The sequence below is a fragment of the Chenopodium quinoa genome, unplaced genomic scaffold (genome assembly GCF_001683475.1).
Source record: "Chenopodium quinoa cultivar QQ74 unplaced genomic scaffold, ASM168347v1, whole genome shotgun sequence".
Taxonomy (NCBI): Eukaryota; Viridiplantae; Streptophyta; class Magnoliopsida; order Caryophyllales; family Amaranthaceae; genus Chenopodium; species Chenopodium quinoa.
In genome coordinates, this window is record NW_018743574.1 from 5966659 (window position 1) to 5985669 (window position 19011).

General features: G+C 41.8%; 1 protein-coding gene across 2 annotated transcripts; it reads left to right on the forward strand.

The window, feature by feature from the left end:
• The first annotated feature begins 874 nt into the window (after positions 1–874).
• LOC110682325 lies at positions 875–6290 on the forward strand. Of its 2 annotated transcripts, none has more exons than XM_021858642.1 (11): positions 875–2197; positions 4090–4173; positions 4295–4369; positions 4449–4491; positions 4573–4630; positions 4752–4916; positions 4999–5061; positions 5168–5262; positions 5365–5446; positions 5529–5639; positions 5734–6290. In XM_021858642.1, exons 1-11 carry the CDS (start codon positions 2122–2124, stop codon positions 5872–5874), a joined length of 993 nt encoding a protein of 330 aa, XP_021714334.1. In that variant the 5' UTR covers positions 875–2121; the 3' UTR covers positions 5875–6290. The 2 variants fall into 2 exon arrangements, with proteins under 2 accessions (XP_021714334.1, XP_021714335.1); XM_021858643.1 differs by having other exon boundaries at positions 2067–2174.
• The last annotated feature ends 12721 nt before the right edge of the window (positions 6291–19011 follow it).

The following is a 19011-nucleotide window of genomic DNA, read 5'->3' on the forward strand; positions in this document are numbered from 1 at the left end:
CGTCCACAAAAAACACAACTTGCATTGATTGTGGGTTGTAATCAATAGAAATGCCTTCATTTTTTTTTTTGGAATATAAATAGCAATGCCTTCATATGAATTTGCTAATTATAGAAAAAGAATAACATAATTGTTTTGGATAAAGAATCATACCAAGTAGATGATACTGTAAATTTTTTTCATAACTCATCATATTTTACTAGTAGTTGAATACAACTATACAAGGGCGGATCCAGAAATTTTTTATAGCCCGAACCGAAGTTATACATAATTTCAAATAATAAATCCATAAAGGGATATGAGTTTAAGAAATCTACACTTATAAAAAAAAATGTGCAAACAAGGAAAATTGAACCCTTGACATTTCAAATCTATGCAACAAGTAACTAAACAACTAAGCCTACTATAAAACTTGAATAGTTGTATAAGATTTTTTATTTATATAATATCAAAATTGGGGCCAAGGCGTAGGCCTCCTTGGATAGTTGGATCCGTCTTTGGTTGAATAGTTATGCATAAAGCTATTCAAAAAGATGTTTGACAAATTACGTGACATAAACATAAATGTTGTATAAAATGACAAGATAATTAATTAAAATTTAATATTTTTAATAATTAATATAGAATTTTAACAAAAATATTGTTAATATTAATTCAACTTTGTTTTTCCTTAATTATGATCTCAAATTCTCAACTCAGATAATCATTTTTTTGTATAGGAAATCTGAAGTAACAGCAAAGTGAAAGTTTCCCTCAGCCTTTCATTGAAGCTATAAATATCAAACAACATACAATATAATATGATCGATTCTAGACAAAGTAGCTCTAGTCAGCACAACGTTATTTCTCTACATCCCTCCTCAATAATCTTCCTGCATTTTTGTCGGATTCACGCACTCTTTAGCTTTATAAATTGTAAATGGCCTAGCTTGTTAGCTAACTAATTCCCATTTTTATTTTTATTTTTAGTATAATTGTTATTGGCTTAGCATAGTAAAATGCAAGGCTCAAAAGGTAAAGCAGAAAAATGTAACAATAATAACTCTACTATGCCAAAATCACATAGTTTTAAGATATGTTTTTGCATATATTGTGGTAGAAGGTTTCTGAACTCACAAGCCTTAGGCGGCCATCAAAATGCTCATAAAAGGGAGAGACGAGACGCCAAGCATCGGAAACAAGAGATGATGACGACGGCGACGACGATGATGATGATGATGGGGAGGAGGAGTTTCGAAATGCCGCCATACCTTTTAGTCCAGCCCCATGGTCTTGCGCAGCACCAGATGATTAATGGTTATAGTTTGCCTATGAGTGAGTATTGGCCGGGAGTATATCGCCTGGATGATGGTGCACTGAATTTTTATGTACCTGCAGCAGAGTCTAGTAACGATCAAGTTGTTCAAGCTGATGATGTTCAATTGTTGCCTGATCTCAACCTGGAACCCCCTCTTTAGTTATTAATGACGTCACTCTTTTTTAGTTTTGTTAACGAGTATCAATTGCTGCTGTTTTATGATTTTACATTTTGATTCGTAAATTTCATGTATCAGTTCCAATTGTATTCAGTTATTTGTGATAAATAATTTTTACTAAATTTTGACTTTTTTTTTTTAAAAGAAATTATAGAGTCATGTTATTGACATATGGAGTTTCCGTACAAGTGTATGATGTATGAAATATATCAGAAGCTCACTTTGTGGCCGATTATCTCAAAACTTATTTTTTTTCCTTTTTTTTTTTTTAATTGTAACGTGTGAGATTTTAACAAACATTAACATCTATGTTTGATTTTATACACATTAATATTAGTCAAAGTGATGTATGCGCATAGTAATTTATCGGGTAATTCAGTACCTTATGAGCACATTGACTAAACTCACTTCTTTGATACGGAGTAGTACGGTGAAAATCCTCTAACGAATTGGTCAACCTGTTACAAATCATACTGGGCCTATCCGGCTTATCTTAGCCCAAACATTACTCTAGAATTGGGCCTGGTTTTTCTTTCACTCTTTTGACGAACTTTGCCCAAATTTAATCAAGTACTCCGTATTTTCTTTTTTCACAATTTAAACTCACTGGACTGAAGTAACCGGCGAAACTTTTTCCGGCTAAAAAATGAGAATCGGTACCGCAGCGCTCTACTGCCGACGGCAACTCAATTGTTTCCGGTATTTTTCTTCTTCATCCTCCGGTAACCTTTCTCTTTTCTACATTTTTTTTTTGGAAAATGCTGCTTTTTCTGTAAATTTGTCTCTTCACTTTTATTTCGATTTTAATCAATGTGAAGTTTGATTAATTCAATAAGTATGTTTGATTGTTAAATTTGGTTACTGTAATTTTAAAAAGTTGGATGAACCGATGAATTATCTTCAAAATTAATACTGGAGCAGTTTTAGGGTTATTAAATTAATCAAACTTTACATTGTTTGCATTGTTGTGGATAATCAATAGAGCGGTTACGAGTACTATTTTAGGATGTTCGAAAAAAGATAATTAAATTGAAATAGAGTTATGTGAGGATTATTCTTATGGTGCAACTACCATACAGGAGTCTTAATAAATTTATGAGCTTAATTAATTAATGTGATAAATACTACTGTATTTTAAATGGAGGTTGAAGAACAGAATTATGAATGTTACATTCAAACACCAACTGAATTTAGCTAAATATGAGGTGCTTAACACCGAAAATATGAGAGTAATATGAGTACATTATTGTGTAAAGCGCAAATGCCTTAAAGAAGTAGACATATCAGGGCTCTCCTCTTTGATTCTCTTCTTCTTATGTGTTTGCATCTTCTATTAATTGACTTTAAAATTTATACTTTGTAATACATTCGATTATTATCTTATTGAATACTTTGTAATATTTACAATCATGGTTGGCAACTTGGCATCATACTTTCATAGATTACCGCAGCAACTTAGGGGCCTTGTTTCTTATTTTTCGGCTTGTATTAAAAAGGAAGGAGTCCACTAAATTAACTACAAATGAACATTTTATGCCGTCATAACAATTAATGCCGTGGAACTTAAAGTTAAAAGGCCATGTTCTAGAATCTGCTGCTTTAGTTTAAGCACTTTGTTGGGAAATTGAAATGAGCAAAGAAAGGTCAATCAAAATTGATATATTATTTGGTCAAGCTAAACCCCTCTAGTAAAGTTCTACTTATGTATGATTTACTTGGATTTTTGCATCCGAAAGTCTCGCACGCACTCATCGCATATTTCCATCAAACTCTGCTAACAATTTCTCTTGGTTATCCTGACAACAAACTACACTTATGCTGCCATCCACCCTTAATTTTTTGAGTTTGCTGGATTTTACACACTCCTTTCCTCGTACCAATTATCTTGGATAACCTTACAAGTATATAGATAACATTTTTTTTGAGGAAAGTATATAGATAACATTATAACAATATGTTATTAAATAGTTTCTTGTACATGCACCCACGAGTACACGGGAACACTGTTTGACAACCAAGAGTCTTAAACTTTATTCTGAGGGCCTAGATCTTCTATCAAGAGAATCCCTACACAAATAGGGCTGGTCCTGTATCTTTGGTGCTAGGAACTCGTCCAGGCCTGCTGTTATGGCATGAGCATATTTTGTATAATTTTAGAAGAAAGTGGAAAGTCATTTTTGTACACCCACAAGGCCACAATTCAGAGGTATGACATTCAGGATGGAGTATTGACCAAATTTTTTCCTGGCTATGAAGAAGTGAATAAGATACCTTCTTTGCTTAATTGGTGGCTCGTATTAGCATGCCATTGAGTTAGACTAAGCCTTATCTCCTGGGCTGTTTAGCCATGAGCCATTCGAAATCCTTGTTGCTGGATTGCTAGTGAGTGTGAATGTCTCTCATATGGAAGATATTGATTGATATCCTCCCTTATTGTAACAAACAAATTTTGCATCCTCTGGAGATTATATTTCTTGTGATTGTTCATTATTGTCATGCTCTATTTTGTTTGAGTGAGAAACTATGAATAACTTGCATAGTTGCATTAGCATACATGAAAGATGTGCATTTCCTTTAAATTTTCATTTATCTTGATACACCCTTTGATGTACAGAACACATCTCATTCATCAAAGATGTAGCCGCAACTTGCATCCCCGAGCGCTTGCCTAATTTACTGAATATGCTTCAGACAAGAGGTAGCCATGTTCTGTGATTTGATTCTTGATAATTTCTTATATTTGATATACTTCATAATCTTAGCCATAGTCACGTTGCTATCCATTTATGTATAATAGTAATCTATCTGCTTTTCTATAGGGGATTCCATTATTTCACCTGAAGACAAGCATGGGATTTTCCCCCTTGCAATACCCTTGTCGAAAAACAGCTCAGGTATAGGCAATGTATCCGATTTTGACATATATTAGGGAACATAAACTGATTACCTCCATACATGTTTTTTGGCTGGCAGGTGCTATGATTTCTCTGTTAAGGTGGCCAACAGCACCATCTGGGTAAATTTTTTAGTGTTCTTTCTTTTTATCTGCCCTTTGGCTCCCATGGTCATGTATCCTTATATATTTCTGTGCTTCTAGGATAGATATGCCGGTTGTGCAAGTCCATAAGCATGGTGTGTTTCCATTAGCCAAGAATGTAAGTGGAGAAAGCATAATTTTGGTTCAATGGCATAATTGGATTTTCAGAGCCCAACTAATCTACTTGTAGAACTATATTGTTTTTATCTCTTTAAATTGCTGCTCCTTTGTTAATTTAGGTTGACCAGTATCTTCATAGAATGTTGGTTGAACAAGATTCCAATGGCCTTAAAGATAGAAACAGAGAGCTGTTAAATGTTTCTGCTAATGCTGGAGAACTGTACACAGAGGGGAGCTTCATAGGTTCACAATTGCCAGACTTAGATACCTATCTTTTAAGGAAGGTAATGTGACGATCATAGTTCTATCACTTCTATGTACATTATAGCATATTCAACTTCCTGGTTGAAGCATTGTTTTTCTCAGGTTGGTGTTTTTCCTGATGTTTTAGAACGCAAAATTGACCATGAACTTGAGAAAGGGAATCATGTAAGATCCTCATACTGGACTTGGCTTTACAATGTTTAAAATAATTTCTTGGGTAAAATTATTTCCTATATTCTGTAATATATATCTTCACATATTCTTGTGCAAGGTTTCAGCTCTAGTAACAGGGGAGTTTTATGCAAAGAAGCAGCACTTTCCTGGCTTTGGACGACCTGTTGCATTCAATGCACAAATTTTGCTCAAGTTTGTCTCATTTGTGATTTGTCCCTAAATGTTAAGTATAGTATATTATGTAAAGAACATACCTTGTTATTTTGTTCAAAAGTTATTTCCTTATTGTTACAGGATTGGACGCGATTCAGAAGCTAAAGATGCTGCAAGGGGTTCACTAAAGTTACCCTGGTGGACTTTGGGATACAAATACCAGGTATGCAATATGTTCTTCTAAGCTTGATCTGTTTCCTTTTCTTTTAAAGGTCATAATCTGACTTACAAGGCTATTGTGACAGGAAGTTGCTGAAATAGCAAAATGGAAAGACGAGCAAATTTGTTATGTTAAGAAAAAGTTGACTGAAGAAGGAAAGCGGCAGGATCTGAACAGGGGAAAGGAGCTTGCTCAGGTTTTGTATAGCCTATTGCTCTCTTGTTTGCTCAGGGAATTTATGTGCACGTGATATGTGTTGAACTTGTGCTGTTTGAATATTAAATCTGCAGATTGCATTGGATCAAGCTGCATTTTTGCTAGATTTGGCTTCTGTCGAGGGTTGTTGGGATGACTTTGTGGATCGCATTAGCGAATGCTACAAAGAGGCTGGTCTCCCCGAATTGGCAAGATTTATATCATTTAAAGGCTAAATTTGAAGTGCAAATGTCTTCGCCTCCCTGATCAGAAGCTTGTAGTCTCAGAAGAGTGTAAATCAACTTCGAGTTGCCTGGTATCAGCAATTTTGCATCATTATTCTTCACCTTAGTTTGACATGGTGTAACCTATGCTATTCAGACTCTTCATTTTACCTCTATGTGACGGATCCTACACACTCGGACATATATAGGACACTTCAACCCTTCATTTTGGGTTAGAATCATTGATTTTTTTCACAAAATAGCTTAGTTGAACAATTGGACATGTATCCGTGTCGGACAAGAGTACCCCGTGTCCTAAATTATGATAACATAGGGTGTAGCTTTATCTGAAACTGCAATGATAAAACTCATAGAAGTGATTGTCTCATTCATGCATAATTGTTATGGAAAATACTTTATGTTGTTCAGATTTTGGCTTTGGTGATGTATACTTAGACAAAACATTTTGTTTCAAAGCAGCGTTTCACATGGCATTTCAATTTTTTAACGGCCTATATCAAAATTATCGCTAGTTCAAATATTGGTACTGCATAGAAGTCATATTTGGGCATGATGGTGAATGTAGAAATTCCTAATAATTGTCTTAGTTTAGCTTATCCTTTTTGAAATCATAAGATGCTCATAAGTTGAAGTGCTTTTTTTATGCCAATCACTGCGGGCCTGCGGCTACTTGATCAATTAGTTGTACTGTAACATACTTGTATTTTTACCTAAAGTTGTGTTGTTAAATCGGACTCTAAAAATGCCGCTATCAAGTATCAACATCCATATAAAGGCATCTAATATGGGACATGAATTTGTCGAGGTATAATTAACTGGTGTTTCGGGTGAAAACAATGGGACCTTGCCGAAGGTCCGCTGAAACGGAGAAGGCTGGATTCGGTCCAAGTTATGTTGGGCCGAAGGTTTCCTGCACAGTAAACACACGTAAACTAGCCTCGGGGGTGTTGCCGAGGAAGGCCCCTCCGATGCTAAAGTCAGTACAATGTGTAAGAAGAGGACACTATGCAAGAGAGTTTGTTGCTTGAGGCTTTAATGGAATATATCAGAATATATGAATGAACATATGAATGAACATATGAATGAACATATTGATGGCTTTTATACCTCATCATACATGGAGAGGTTGGGCCTTAGCCCAATTGGCTTGCTTTGTGGGCTGACCTTTGACTTTAGCACAATTGGAGAGTTGAACCTTGACCTTGAGCTTTTAATTGGATCATTTAATGCCTAGGCCCAATTGGACTAAATTGGAACCAAACAACTTGCCCCCCAGACCCGATTTGGAAGGATGACGGGTCGGGTTTGATTTAATTCAGAAAAGGAGGGAAGTAAATGATTTAATTAATCCAAAAATTTGAATTTAAACCGTAATTAATGAGATAACAACGGTTAAAGCAGATGATTGTGGAAGTTGGACGGATAATGGGCAGTTTAATCACAAGATCATGTGTTTAACGGTTACTTAGTGGAGTATTTAAGAGAAATTAAAACGCAGACTCCTCGTATCCCATTCCTGGAGATATAAACAGAGGCGCGTCATCTCTCCTCACTTATTCACCAACACAAACCCAGAATTCTCGAGAGAGAAACCAAGAACCCGCATCAAAACTTCGCAAATTCCCCGAGCATTAAGCTTAGAAACTGAGACTTGCCACTACGAACTCGTAAATCGGCAACTTTCGCTTCAGATTAAGGTAAATTCCTTTGATTTCAGTTTATTTTTCTTCGAATTCGAACTCCTTCCCCTTTTCTTTCGACTTTTTTCTTCGAAATAATCAATGGCAAGAGGAGTTAGAGGTAGAGCCCGTGCTCCAAGAAGAGCAAGGCCGATTCCCGATCCTAGGAACAGGATTGGGACCTGGAATGGACAAAGGCCAGAGTCTGACCCTGCTGAAGGGATTAGGGCGACTCCCCTTTCCTCGGCTCCTCCTCAGAGAACGGAGGAGCCGAGCGCTTCTGGACGGGATGATGAAGTTCCCGCTGTCCTTTGGGATATCCTCCCCGGGTTTTCAGAATGGGAGAATGCCGAAGTTGCTTCGGCCATGATAAAGAACCGCCCCTACCCATGGTGGGTGGAGAATGCCGATCAATATCGATTTGCCGAGCAAATTGAGTTGCATTACGGCATTTTTGAAGCTGATGGGTATTGGTGCCGAATGCCCTCGACATCCGATAGAATCCATCGTCCACCCCCGGGGTATGTGGGGGTGTACACAAGACAGCTTCAGTACGGGCTGAGGTTCCCTTTGGACGTATTCGTCCGAGACTTGCTGATCCATTACAACATCTCTCTATGTCAGTTAACTCCCACCAGCATCCGAAGGGTGATGACATACTTATGGGTCTGCAAGTTCTTCAAGTATGTGCCGAACCTGCACTGCTTCAAAAAGCTCCATCGGCTAGTGCCAAATATTCAAAGTGGGCACGGAAGCCATGGTTCTGGGTGGTACCGGATTGAGTCCCGGCCCCAATACCTAACCATGTGGCCAAACGACTCTTCAGACAAGGACTGGAGAGGTCAATGGATTTGGGTTAGGGCACCCACAGATCCGGGCCACCCTTGCGTCTTCAGCGTTCCCCGGTACCTCGCTGAGCCTGATCCCGAAATGGGAAGTCTAGGTCCCCCCGCAGATAACGGGGCGGATCCGAACCTTGATCAGCAACATATCTTCGGCAAGCTGCCGAACCGGGGGGGCAGTGGCCGAATGCAGCATATCCCGGAGACTTGGCTCCCCGATACGCATTACGTTTTCCAAGAGAACATGCTAGCAGCTGTTGGCCTCAGCCGAAAGTTTAAGGATGGTAAGCTTCTTCGGCTGGGGCCGAGGCTTTTTAACTATCTCTTTTTCTTCTCTCGCTTCGCTTTTTTATGCTGTGCCAACCTATCTGAACTAACCTTTCCCCTTTCCTTTTTCAGAGCGGGACGAGACTAACGTTGGCATTAACTACGCTCGTCTTGGTGTCAACCGAGAACGAGTTGTAACTGAACGGGCCCCGTCTATCACTGAGCCGAGGCATAGGGAAGTTCATCTAGACTCTTCCCACTTCCAAATTGAGGCTGTTGCTCTGTATCAGAGGCAGAAGCCTTGGTGGAAGAAGAGAGACCCCTGGTTTCAACTGCTGGACGAAGAAGCTGAAGCTGCCCGTACAGCAGAAGAGGTTGCACGGGTTCTCGAAGCTTGCGAAGGAGGAGAAGGGTCCTCCAGAGCTGATGAAGCAGAAGCTGCAGCTAGAGCAGCTGAAGAAGACGAGGCTTTGCTGAAGACCTCGGTGAGCTTTCAGACTTAACTTTGTCTTTCTTTTTTCTTTTTTTTTTTTTTTTTTTTTTACTCACATTCTTCCTCCCCCCTGTCTGTTACAGTCTGAAGAGAGTAACAGACATAGAGAAGGGAAAGCTCCTGTTCGTCCCGAAGACCAAATACAAGGAGAGTCTTCAGACTCAGATATGGACGAGCAGCCCCTTTAGAAAAGGCGCCGAAGGATGGCCATCATCGGCCCTCATGACTTTCAGCGGAGGCCGATGACCATCGGCGTTGCAATAAGGGAACCCGAGGAAGGCAATGGATCGCCGAGGGTTCCCCGGCCACCACCCCAATCACCTCAAAAGACCCCTCCGCCACCTCCTGAGATGGAGGTGGATCAGAGAACTCCCGAATCTAAGGGAGCGGTCCAAGAAGAAATTAAGGAGAGTGCTGCTGAGCACGAAAACAAGGATGCCGTGATGTCCAGTGCTGAGGGCTTCACGGCAGACATCGCAAGAGAGGTTGAGGCTTTCGTCCTCACCCCTGAAGAAGAGGAGGTCATAGTAATTGACTCCTCTGAGAAGGATGATGCTGAGCCATCCAAAGCTAATCAAGCTCCATCGTCATCCTTCCCTTCCTTCCAGACTCTGCAATCTGGAGAAATGGGTTTCTCGGCCCCCCGAATTCCAATCCCAGACCACATCTGGGACCTCATATGGGGTCAGAACCGAGAAGGAGCTGCAGCCTACTTCGGCGATTTTGCTGGCATGTCCGAAGTAGATAGGGCAAGGATCTGGTCGCTGAAGGCCACTGCTGGGATGGGCGAATCCAGCAGATCAGTTCCTGACCCAGCCAGGTCTAACCAACTGCTGATGATGCATGTAATTTTCCTTGTCTTCATTTCCTCTGAAATTCAGCTCTATTTTTATTATTATAAATATATATATTTTTTTATTTATTATTATTTTTTTTTGTCTTCCTGTTTTCAGTTCGTGCACAATCAGACTCTCACTGTAGAGCTGATAGATACCCTACAAGATAGGGTAGACGCTGCTGTGCACGACAAGAAGGTAGCTGAAGAGGAATTAAAGCTTGCTAAGCTGAAGCTAGCAGCAGCTGAAGAGAAGCAGCAGAAGGGTGAGGAGTACGAGAAAAGAGCTGCTGAAGCCCTCAAAACCTTCTGCGATGCTATGGAGAAGGAAGTTTTTCCCCCACTGATGGAAGGGGAAAAATTCCTCCAGGAGCATATGGGAGTGGACGTCTCCAAATTCAAGGCTGCTGTTGAGAGCCGTATTCAGGAAGGAGCTGCTGCACAAGCTGAAGTGCAGCAGCGTCTAGAAGCTCTTGAAGCCAGCCGAATGGCTGCTGAAGAGCTGCTCCAGGCCAAAGATGTCCAACTCTCAGAGGCTGCTGCTACTGCTGAAGCTCAGAGAGCTAAACTCCATGAGGCTGAGGATCAACTGATGACCAAAAAAGTTGAAGTGGCCCAGGCTCAGACAAAGGCTTCCCAAGTTCAGCAGGAGCTGAATGAGCTGAAAGGTTCCTCCTCCAAGGTTGCTGATGAGCTGAAGAAATCCAAGGAAGACTTGGAGGAGACCCAGAAGAAGCTGGCTGATGCTGAGGCTCTACTCAAAGTCCGTGTCTATACCCAAGAGGAATATGAGATGGGTTTCAGAAACGGGTTCAGAGTATGCCGAAGAGTCTGCCTTCATGCTGAACCGAAGCTGGACTGGTCTAAATGTGCTGAATGGGTCCAGAATCCCGAAGACCCTCATATGAAGTATGCAACTCCAGTCGAAGCTGAAATTCTTAAGGCTGAGGAAGCCGAAGAGGAAGCTGAGAGAATGGAGTTGGAAGCTGAACAGAGGGAAAGGGAGGCTCGGCAGAGTGCAAAGCCCGCTTCTTCTGCTGCTGGGGCTGAGGCCACCATGGGGCTCAACACTGATCAGTCTGATCCTCAGGCTGAAGCATAGGAACTCGGGCAGTCGTCTTCAGAATCTTGCGGTTCATCATGCGCTTAACTTTAGACTTGCCGCTTTCTGAATTTTTTGCCTTGTTTTTTGCTTCAGCTTGCCTTGTCGTACAACAGTTTATTTTTTTGCTTATGTACGTATTTCGGCAGCTGTTATTTTCCGCTTGTGGGCGGCTGCCGATACAGTTTAATTGGACTTGTAGCTCAATTTCTGAGCATGAATTATTAATCTGATGCTCTTTTCTTCAGTTGCTTTGTTTTTGAATGCTTTACTGTTTCTGTTTCTTCAATTCTGCCGAACATACTTCAATTCTGCCGAACATACTTGCACTGAGAGTGCTTCTTGCCCCCCCCCAGAAATTGAAGTATGACTTCAGCTGAATAAGCAATTTCTTCACTTCAAAATGGGTATCCGAAACACAGGGCCAACTGAAGGCAATGCTTCTGGGATACAAGTCTTACTGAAGATTGACTTCATCTGAAAGTTGGATATCCGAAACACAGGGCCAACTGAAGGCAATGCTTCGGATATTAGCTTTCTGGGATACAAGGCTCAGTTAAGGCAATATCCCAGAATTGTCCATGGACTCATGTCTTTGGAGAACAAGTCTTACTGAAGTTTGACTTCAGCTGAAAGACCAGTGTTCTTTAAAAAGACGCATATCCGAAACACAGGGCCAACTGAAGGCAATGTTTCGAATAATGGCTTTCTGGGATACAAGGCTCAGTTAAGGCAATATCCCAGAATTGTCCATGGACTAATGTCTTTGGAGAACAAGTCTTACTGAAGTTTGACTTCAGCTGAAAGACCAGTGTTCTTTAAAAAGACGAATTTTGTCAGCCATCTGAAACCCAGTTACCCGAAGGCGAAGGTTTCAGACGAGGCTGATTTAAAAATTTTCAACTGTTGCTGTTATCCTTGATTTTCTGTCTATCTTTGAAAAATGGATACCCGAAACACAGGGCCAACTTAAGGCAATGTTTCGGATAATGGCTCTCTGGGATACAAGGCACAGTTAAGGCAATATCCCAGAATTGTCCATGGACTCATGTCTTTGGAGAACAAGTCTTACTGAAGTTTGACTTCAGCTGAAAGACCAATGTTCTTTAAAAAGACGAGTTTTGTCAGCAATCTGAAACCCAGTTACCCGAAGGCGAAGGTTTCAGACGAGGCTGAATAAAAAACCCTTAAAGAGTAGATAGAACAAAGAAAATTTTGAAAGGATAAAAAGTTGTAAACATTTATATAAATGGCGGCTCCAAGGCCTTTCATTAATTCAAAATGTACTTACAAAGATTGTTCTGCCCCGAAGGGTTTACACATGGTATTTTTTCAGTATTTCCCTGACTTCACGCCGAAGACACACTTCTTCGGATTCAGCTTCATTTGATGCTTTCTCAAGGTGGCGAAAGTTTCAGCCAGGTCCTTTACATGGTCCTCTAGTTTTTTGCTTTTGACGATCGAATCGTCAACATAGACTTCCATGTTTCGGCCCTTTTGATCGGCGAAAACTTGATCCACCAGCCTTTGATAGGTTGCCCCCGCATTTTTCAATCCGAAGGGCATCATTTTGTAATTGTACACCCCAGCGTTCGTGACGAATGCTGTCTTTGCTCGATCGTCGGGGTGCATAAAGATCTGATGATACCCCGAGAATGCGTCCATGAAACTAAGCAAGGCATGACCACTTGTCGAATCGACTAGCTGATCGATCCTCGGCAAGGGATAGGAATCCTTTGGACAAGCCTTATTTAGGTCCGTGAAGTCAACGCACATCCTCCAGGTACCATTGGGCTTCTGAACCATCACCACATTTGCCAGCCATTCTGGATATTGGCAAGGTTTGATGAATCCTGCCTCCAATAATTTTTTGACCTCGGCTGCGATGTCTCGGTTCTTATTGGCGGAGTAATTCCGCTTCTTTTGCTTAACTGGTCGACACGTCGGGTCAACATTAAGCTTATGGGAGATGAGGTCTGAACTTATCCCGGGCATATCAGCTGCCGAGAAAGAAAACACATCTCTGTTGTCCCGAAGGAGCTGAATAAGTTCACAACGGGTGTTCGGATCAAGGTCCATCCCGATTGTTACACATTTCCCACCGTCTCCTTCGGCCAACTCAACTGTTTCAGTCTGTTGGTCCATGTCCATTGCCGATGGACTGGACTCTTCAGAATCTGGCCTGCTGCCAATGTCAGCAGGTGTCCCAGTCTTTTTGTTCTTCGGCTGGCTCTCTAAGTCTTGCGGCTCAGCTGAAGAGCTAGCCTTTTCCCTTTCGGGCCCTTTTTCTCTGGGCACAGATCCTTGGGCCGAAGCACTTAGGCCTTTTGGCTTTTTTGTGCTTGGCTCTCTTTCTTTTTCTTTCTCCTCCTCATCCTTGTCGTCATCTGGGCGACTACTGGATGGCTTGAGGTAGTTGCACCTTCGGGCGTCCTTTTGGTTGCCCTGTATCCTTTCGGGGAAGCCGGCGTCTGAGACGTAAATCATCAGCTGATGATAGGTTGAGACGACCCCTTGGATCTCGTGAATTATGGGTCTCCCCAAAATCACGTTGTACACTGAAGGAGCGTCGATGACCAAAAATTCAATCATGACGTTCCGGGCTGCCTCATCGCAACCGATGGTGACAGGAAGTGTCACCTTCCCATCTGGATAAGTTGAAGCCCCATTGAACCCGGATACCGGGTAGGGTACCGGCGTAAGGTGCTTGGGCTTCAGCTTAATTTGATTGTAGGCCTTTCGGAACAGAATGTTTGCTCCACTGCCACCGTCAACAAGGACCTTACTGACGTCGTGGTTGGCCACCATGGCGATGATCACCAACGGATCCTCGTGAGGGAACGTAATCCCCCGGCAGTCGGCGGCTGTGAACGTCATGTTCGGCACCGGCGACTGGGGAGATTGAATGTCAGCGTTGTTCACCTGGTGAGTCAAAGCTCTAAGGTGGCGCTTGTGCTCCCTCCGAGAGTATATTCCTCCCGAGATAACATTTATCGGAGGGAATTTCCCCTCCGGCTTTTTACTGTTTTTCCGGGGGAAGTCGAGGTCCTGCCGAGGGTCCTTTGCTGACCTCTCGGATTCTTTTTTCTCGCGGTGATCCGCGATGTATTTTTTCAAGTATCCCTTCCGGACCATGTCCTCTATCTGGTCCTTCAGTTGGATACACTCCTCAGTGTTGTGTCCCGAAGACTCGTGGAACTCGCACCACTGATTTTTATTTTTTCGCTGATACCACTCTGGGAGTGGTCTCGGCTTTCGGTAACTCTGCTCCTCCTTCGTCACGCTGTAAATTTTGGCGCGTGGAAGAGAGAGCGGAGTGTAGGACTCGTATCTGCCTGTGTATGAGGCAGATCTTTCCTTCTTTGGGTCGATGGCCAAAGATTGCTCCGGGGCCTTTGACTTTCCCTTTGCCTTACGGCCTTGGCCTTCAGACAAGGGTATTTGTCTCTGTTTCCCTCCCCCGAATTGAGGTTGGGTTTTCGCTTTGTTCCATTCTTCGGCTCGGATGAACTTATCAGAAGCATTAAGAGCTTCCTCCAAGGTCTGCGGGGTATGCATGACCATGAAGTCTAGGAACTTTCCGGGCTGAAGGCCATTCTGCATTGCGAAAACGGCTAGCCCCTGGTCCAGCTGGGAGACGCTTGATGAATCGTTACTGAAACAGGTCAGGTAGTCTCGGAGGCTTTCGGTTTCCCCCTGTTGCAGACTCATGAGCTCTGCGGTAGTCTTCTCTCGGCGGTTTGCCGTGGAAAACTTGCTCCTGAACTTGGAGGACAGATCATCCCACCCTGTTATGGAGCCTTGCCTTACTCCCTTGGAGATCCACGCTTGCGCGACCCCCTTGAGAGTGGTTGGGAAATATTTGCACCAAGTCGCCTCGGATCTGGGGCAAAGATGCATATGAGTCTCATACGAGGCCACGTGATCCTTCGGATCCATGGTCCCGTCATATGTGATGTGCGACGGTATTTTAACCGTGGGTACGCGCTCTTCCAGTATCCATTGCTCGAATGGTGAACTGGTGGGTAGCATAACGGCCTTGCCCTTGTTCCTGGCCGAAGGGACCGCGCTCCGCCCTCTTAGAGAGGTAGGAGTGGTTTTCGTCCCTGGCTGGGAAGTCTGGGCCTCGGCTGCAGGGAACGAGAGGCGACTGTGCACGCTCGGTTCCTTGCCGCCGAGTCGGTCAAGGACACTTTTGCGAACAGTCTCAGGTTTTCGGTGAGTAGATTCTGGCCGAGAAGCTGAGCTGCTGCTCTTATGCGCTTCTGGTCTTGAGGATGAGGATCCTTTTAAAAATTGAGGGTTCTTTTTCCTCTGTTTTTCATTTTTCCAGGAATCCTCCTCCCACTCTTCCAGTTCCCGGAAGGAAGGAAGCTTCCCACCATCATGGTCTAACTTCCTCCGCTGATGTCGGGTATGCGGAGGAGTTCGATCACGAGGTGGTGGCATATTTTGTGCCCTCATCGCCTCCATGAGTACTGCCAGCGCTCTTGCCACCTCTTCCGAGCTGGGCCCCGTCAAAGGGGTCCTCGGCCGAGTGTGGGAATGAGGGCGCGCAGCCGATGGTTGGCTTTGGGACACTGAATGTGTCCTATGATCGGACTCACCCCTGCTAGACCGAGAGTGACTCGGCCTATAATGAGAGTCATGAATTACGGGAGATAGGGAATCCTCCTTGTATGATCCTCCCCCCGAGCCGGCACCCTTGGGAGAGTTCCGGTCCGGCGAGGGTGATGGTGTAGGGGTTTTAGGCTTTTCGCCCGCTCCTTGACGGAGGCTTTTGCTCTTGCGGTTCTTAGCCATTGCTGCTAAGATAATTGCAAGATGATCTTGGTTAGGAATTTGGCTTAAAGATTTTTGAAAGTCTTCCCCACAGACGGCGCCAAATTGTTTCGGGTGAAAACAATGGGACCTTGCCGAAGGTCCGCTGAAACGGAGAAGGCTGGATTCGGTCCAAGTTATGTTGGGCCGAAGGTTTCCTGCACAGTAAACACACGTAAACTAGCCTCGGGGGTGTTGCCGAGGAAGGCCCCTCCGATGCTAAAGTCAGTACAATGTGTAAGAAGAGGACACTATGCAAGAGAGTTTGTTGCTTGAGGCTTTAATGGAATATATCAGAATATATGAATGAACATATGAATGAACATATGAATGAACATATTGATGGCTTTTATACCTCATCATACATGGAGAGGTTGGGCCTTAGCCCAATTGGCTTGCTTTGTGGGCTGACCTTTGACTTTAGCACAATTGGAGAGTTGAACCTTGACCTTGGGCTTTTAATTGGATCATTTAATGCCTAGGCCCAATTGGACTAAATTGGACCCAAACAACTAGTAAAGGGTTGGGCTACGTATGACTATTGTGTTGTTGTAACGAGAACCACAAGGCCAATTATGTAGATTGGAATCGATCCTAGGTTTCGAGTACCATCCTCTAAGACTTTAACTAATTATTAAGCTAGTGGGCATCTACAGTTTCGTATGACATGTAAGAAAGCAACATGTAATATGAATTTGAACAACGTTTTGGCTTAGCACAAGTGAAGTTTCCTTCCAAAACCATTGTCGCCTTTACCATGGCCAATTCATTATGAAACAATTCAACTACATAAAACACAAGTTGACAAGTTGCATGTGTTGACCTTGGCTAGTGCATAACCTAAATCTTTATCTTTTTTTGTTTCATAATAGGAGTACTTCATTTTATTCCACATTTAAAAAAAAAAAATGGTATTTGCATTGTGAAAGCTGAAATAAGATACGGTTTATGTTGTAATATTTTCGAAACAATACACAGAAATAAGCATAAGAATAGGTAGAAGTAAACTTGTGGAGTAAAAGTTTTCAGAAATGGATCCTTGGCTACAAAGTGTTGGAGATTTGGCGTTTTCTGCACACAGTAGCTTTCTTAATCAATTATCATTATATTCTGCAGTCTGCACATCCCCACCAAAATTGTTAGTGCCAAAACAAAATCTTTCCAATAGTAGTTTGCCTAAAAAATGTCAAACATTGCCACATGAAGAAAGTAAGTATCCCTTTAAGTCATATCTTTCTGTGCGGAGAATAGTGTGAGCCTGAGAGAAAATGAAGAAAAAGAAGTTAAGGGGAAAAGACAATTTTTTCACAATTTTGCTAATTGTTTGATTTCAAACATTACTAATTGAGCAAATCTTTTAGTCGGGATTGTCTAACTCAACTTATTGGTGAAACTTTATGAAAATAATCCCAAAAATTAATGTGTCATCCTTATTAAAATTGAGATGATCTCGCAATGAGCTATTTGAGTTTCTTTGTAAGTATGATTTACTCACTCCATCTCATAATATAATTTTTATTTTAATACGTATTATGTTTAAGATGTACTTTTATCCATCACTATATTTAATTCCATACTAACAAAAATTATTATAAAAAAAAAATTGATGTTATAAAATTACAAATTGATACAAATTTAACAATGTTTTATATAATCTTTATTTTTTGGTATATATATCAATGAGAAGCATTACTTAAAGTTTAAATGATAAATAATAACTATATAGTGTGACGGATAGAGTGCGACCCCGTGGTGTACGACGAGCTGAAAAGACCACACATAAAAATAAAACAGGAGCCACACCCAGGCAATCACTTTTCGTGGGCCCCACAGCGTACTTCATAATATTTTTATATTCTTCTGTAGTTTTTGTCGTTAAGGACGGATTTATGCCGTTACTGTGGTCCTTTAACGTAGCAAGTAACGTCGTTACCATCAAACTCAAACAGGAAAGAATTAATTTTAAAAGTTCGACCCTCTATCTTGGATCGCCATTGTCATCCAAATTGCTATCAGATCCGTTGGAAGATCAGTCGTGGGTTCGGAGTATGACATAGTGGAAAGGTCGTCGATCTTCTCAATTAAAGTGCTTACCCGTGATTCCAGGTTTTTTCAATTCGGTTTTTTGATTCCGGTTTGAATGTACTGGTTAGATCTGTTTTTGGGTGTGGTGTGTTTCGAGCAGATTGATTTGTTTAATTCAAAAGTATATGATTTGTAATTTCGAGCAGATTGATTTGTTTAGCTACTACCCATGATTGGCTACCTTATTTTCAATACAATTATCCAATTTTGGCATTTTGTAGAATATAATGGCTTGGGGTAGAAATGGTAATTCAGGGTGTTCTTGGTCTCGGGGAAGATGTTTCTCCAGTAGAAAAATAAGGGTTCTTCAAAATTGGGAAAGTGATGTTAACGCTTTGACTATGGAAGACGTTAGTCAACATTTATCAACAAACATTAACGACTCGCTAATTTTACTTATTTACCCTTACCTTTAATAGCAAATTGACAATACTACCCCCTGATTGACATTATTTGCCAATCAGGCTGATGTACTTGTATTTCCCCATAAAACAGTACATAGTAGTTATTTAGCATAAAATGACAGGGGTTCATGAGAACCAGCTAAAGTGAGGAAATATATAATTTATACTGGCGAGAGTACATTTGGATTCGGCATTTTGTTAGTGTACTTGAAATGGGAGATTTCAAAGGCCATAAAAACTCCTCTCTTAAGCCAAATTCTATCCCCTTTAAGATATGTTATGCAAATATAAAATATTGTGGGCGAAGATTTCTAAATGCACAAGCATTAGGGGGCCATCAAAATGCTCATAAGAAGGAGAGACAAGAAGCAAAAGATTACAAACAAGAGATGATGACTTCAATGATGATGTCGAGTTTCGGGATGCCCTTGATGCTCAGCTCCTTAGTTCAGCCTCATGGTCTTGCGCAGCACCTGATCACAGGAGCATAGGCGGTTCTGGGCCGGAGCGAGGCGGTCGACGGAACAGGGCGCCCAAATATGAGGGGCCCCAAAATATAGATATATGTAATTAAGTTTGATATAATATCATGAAATTGCA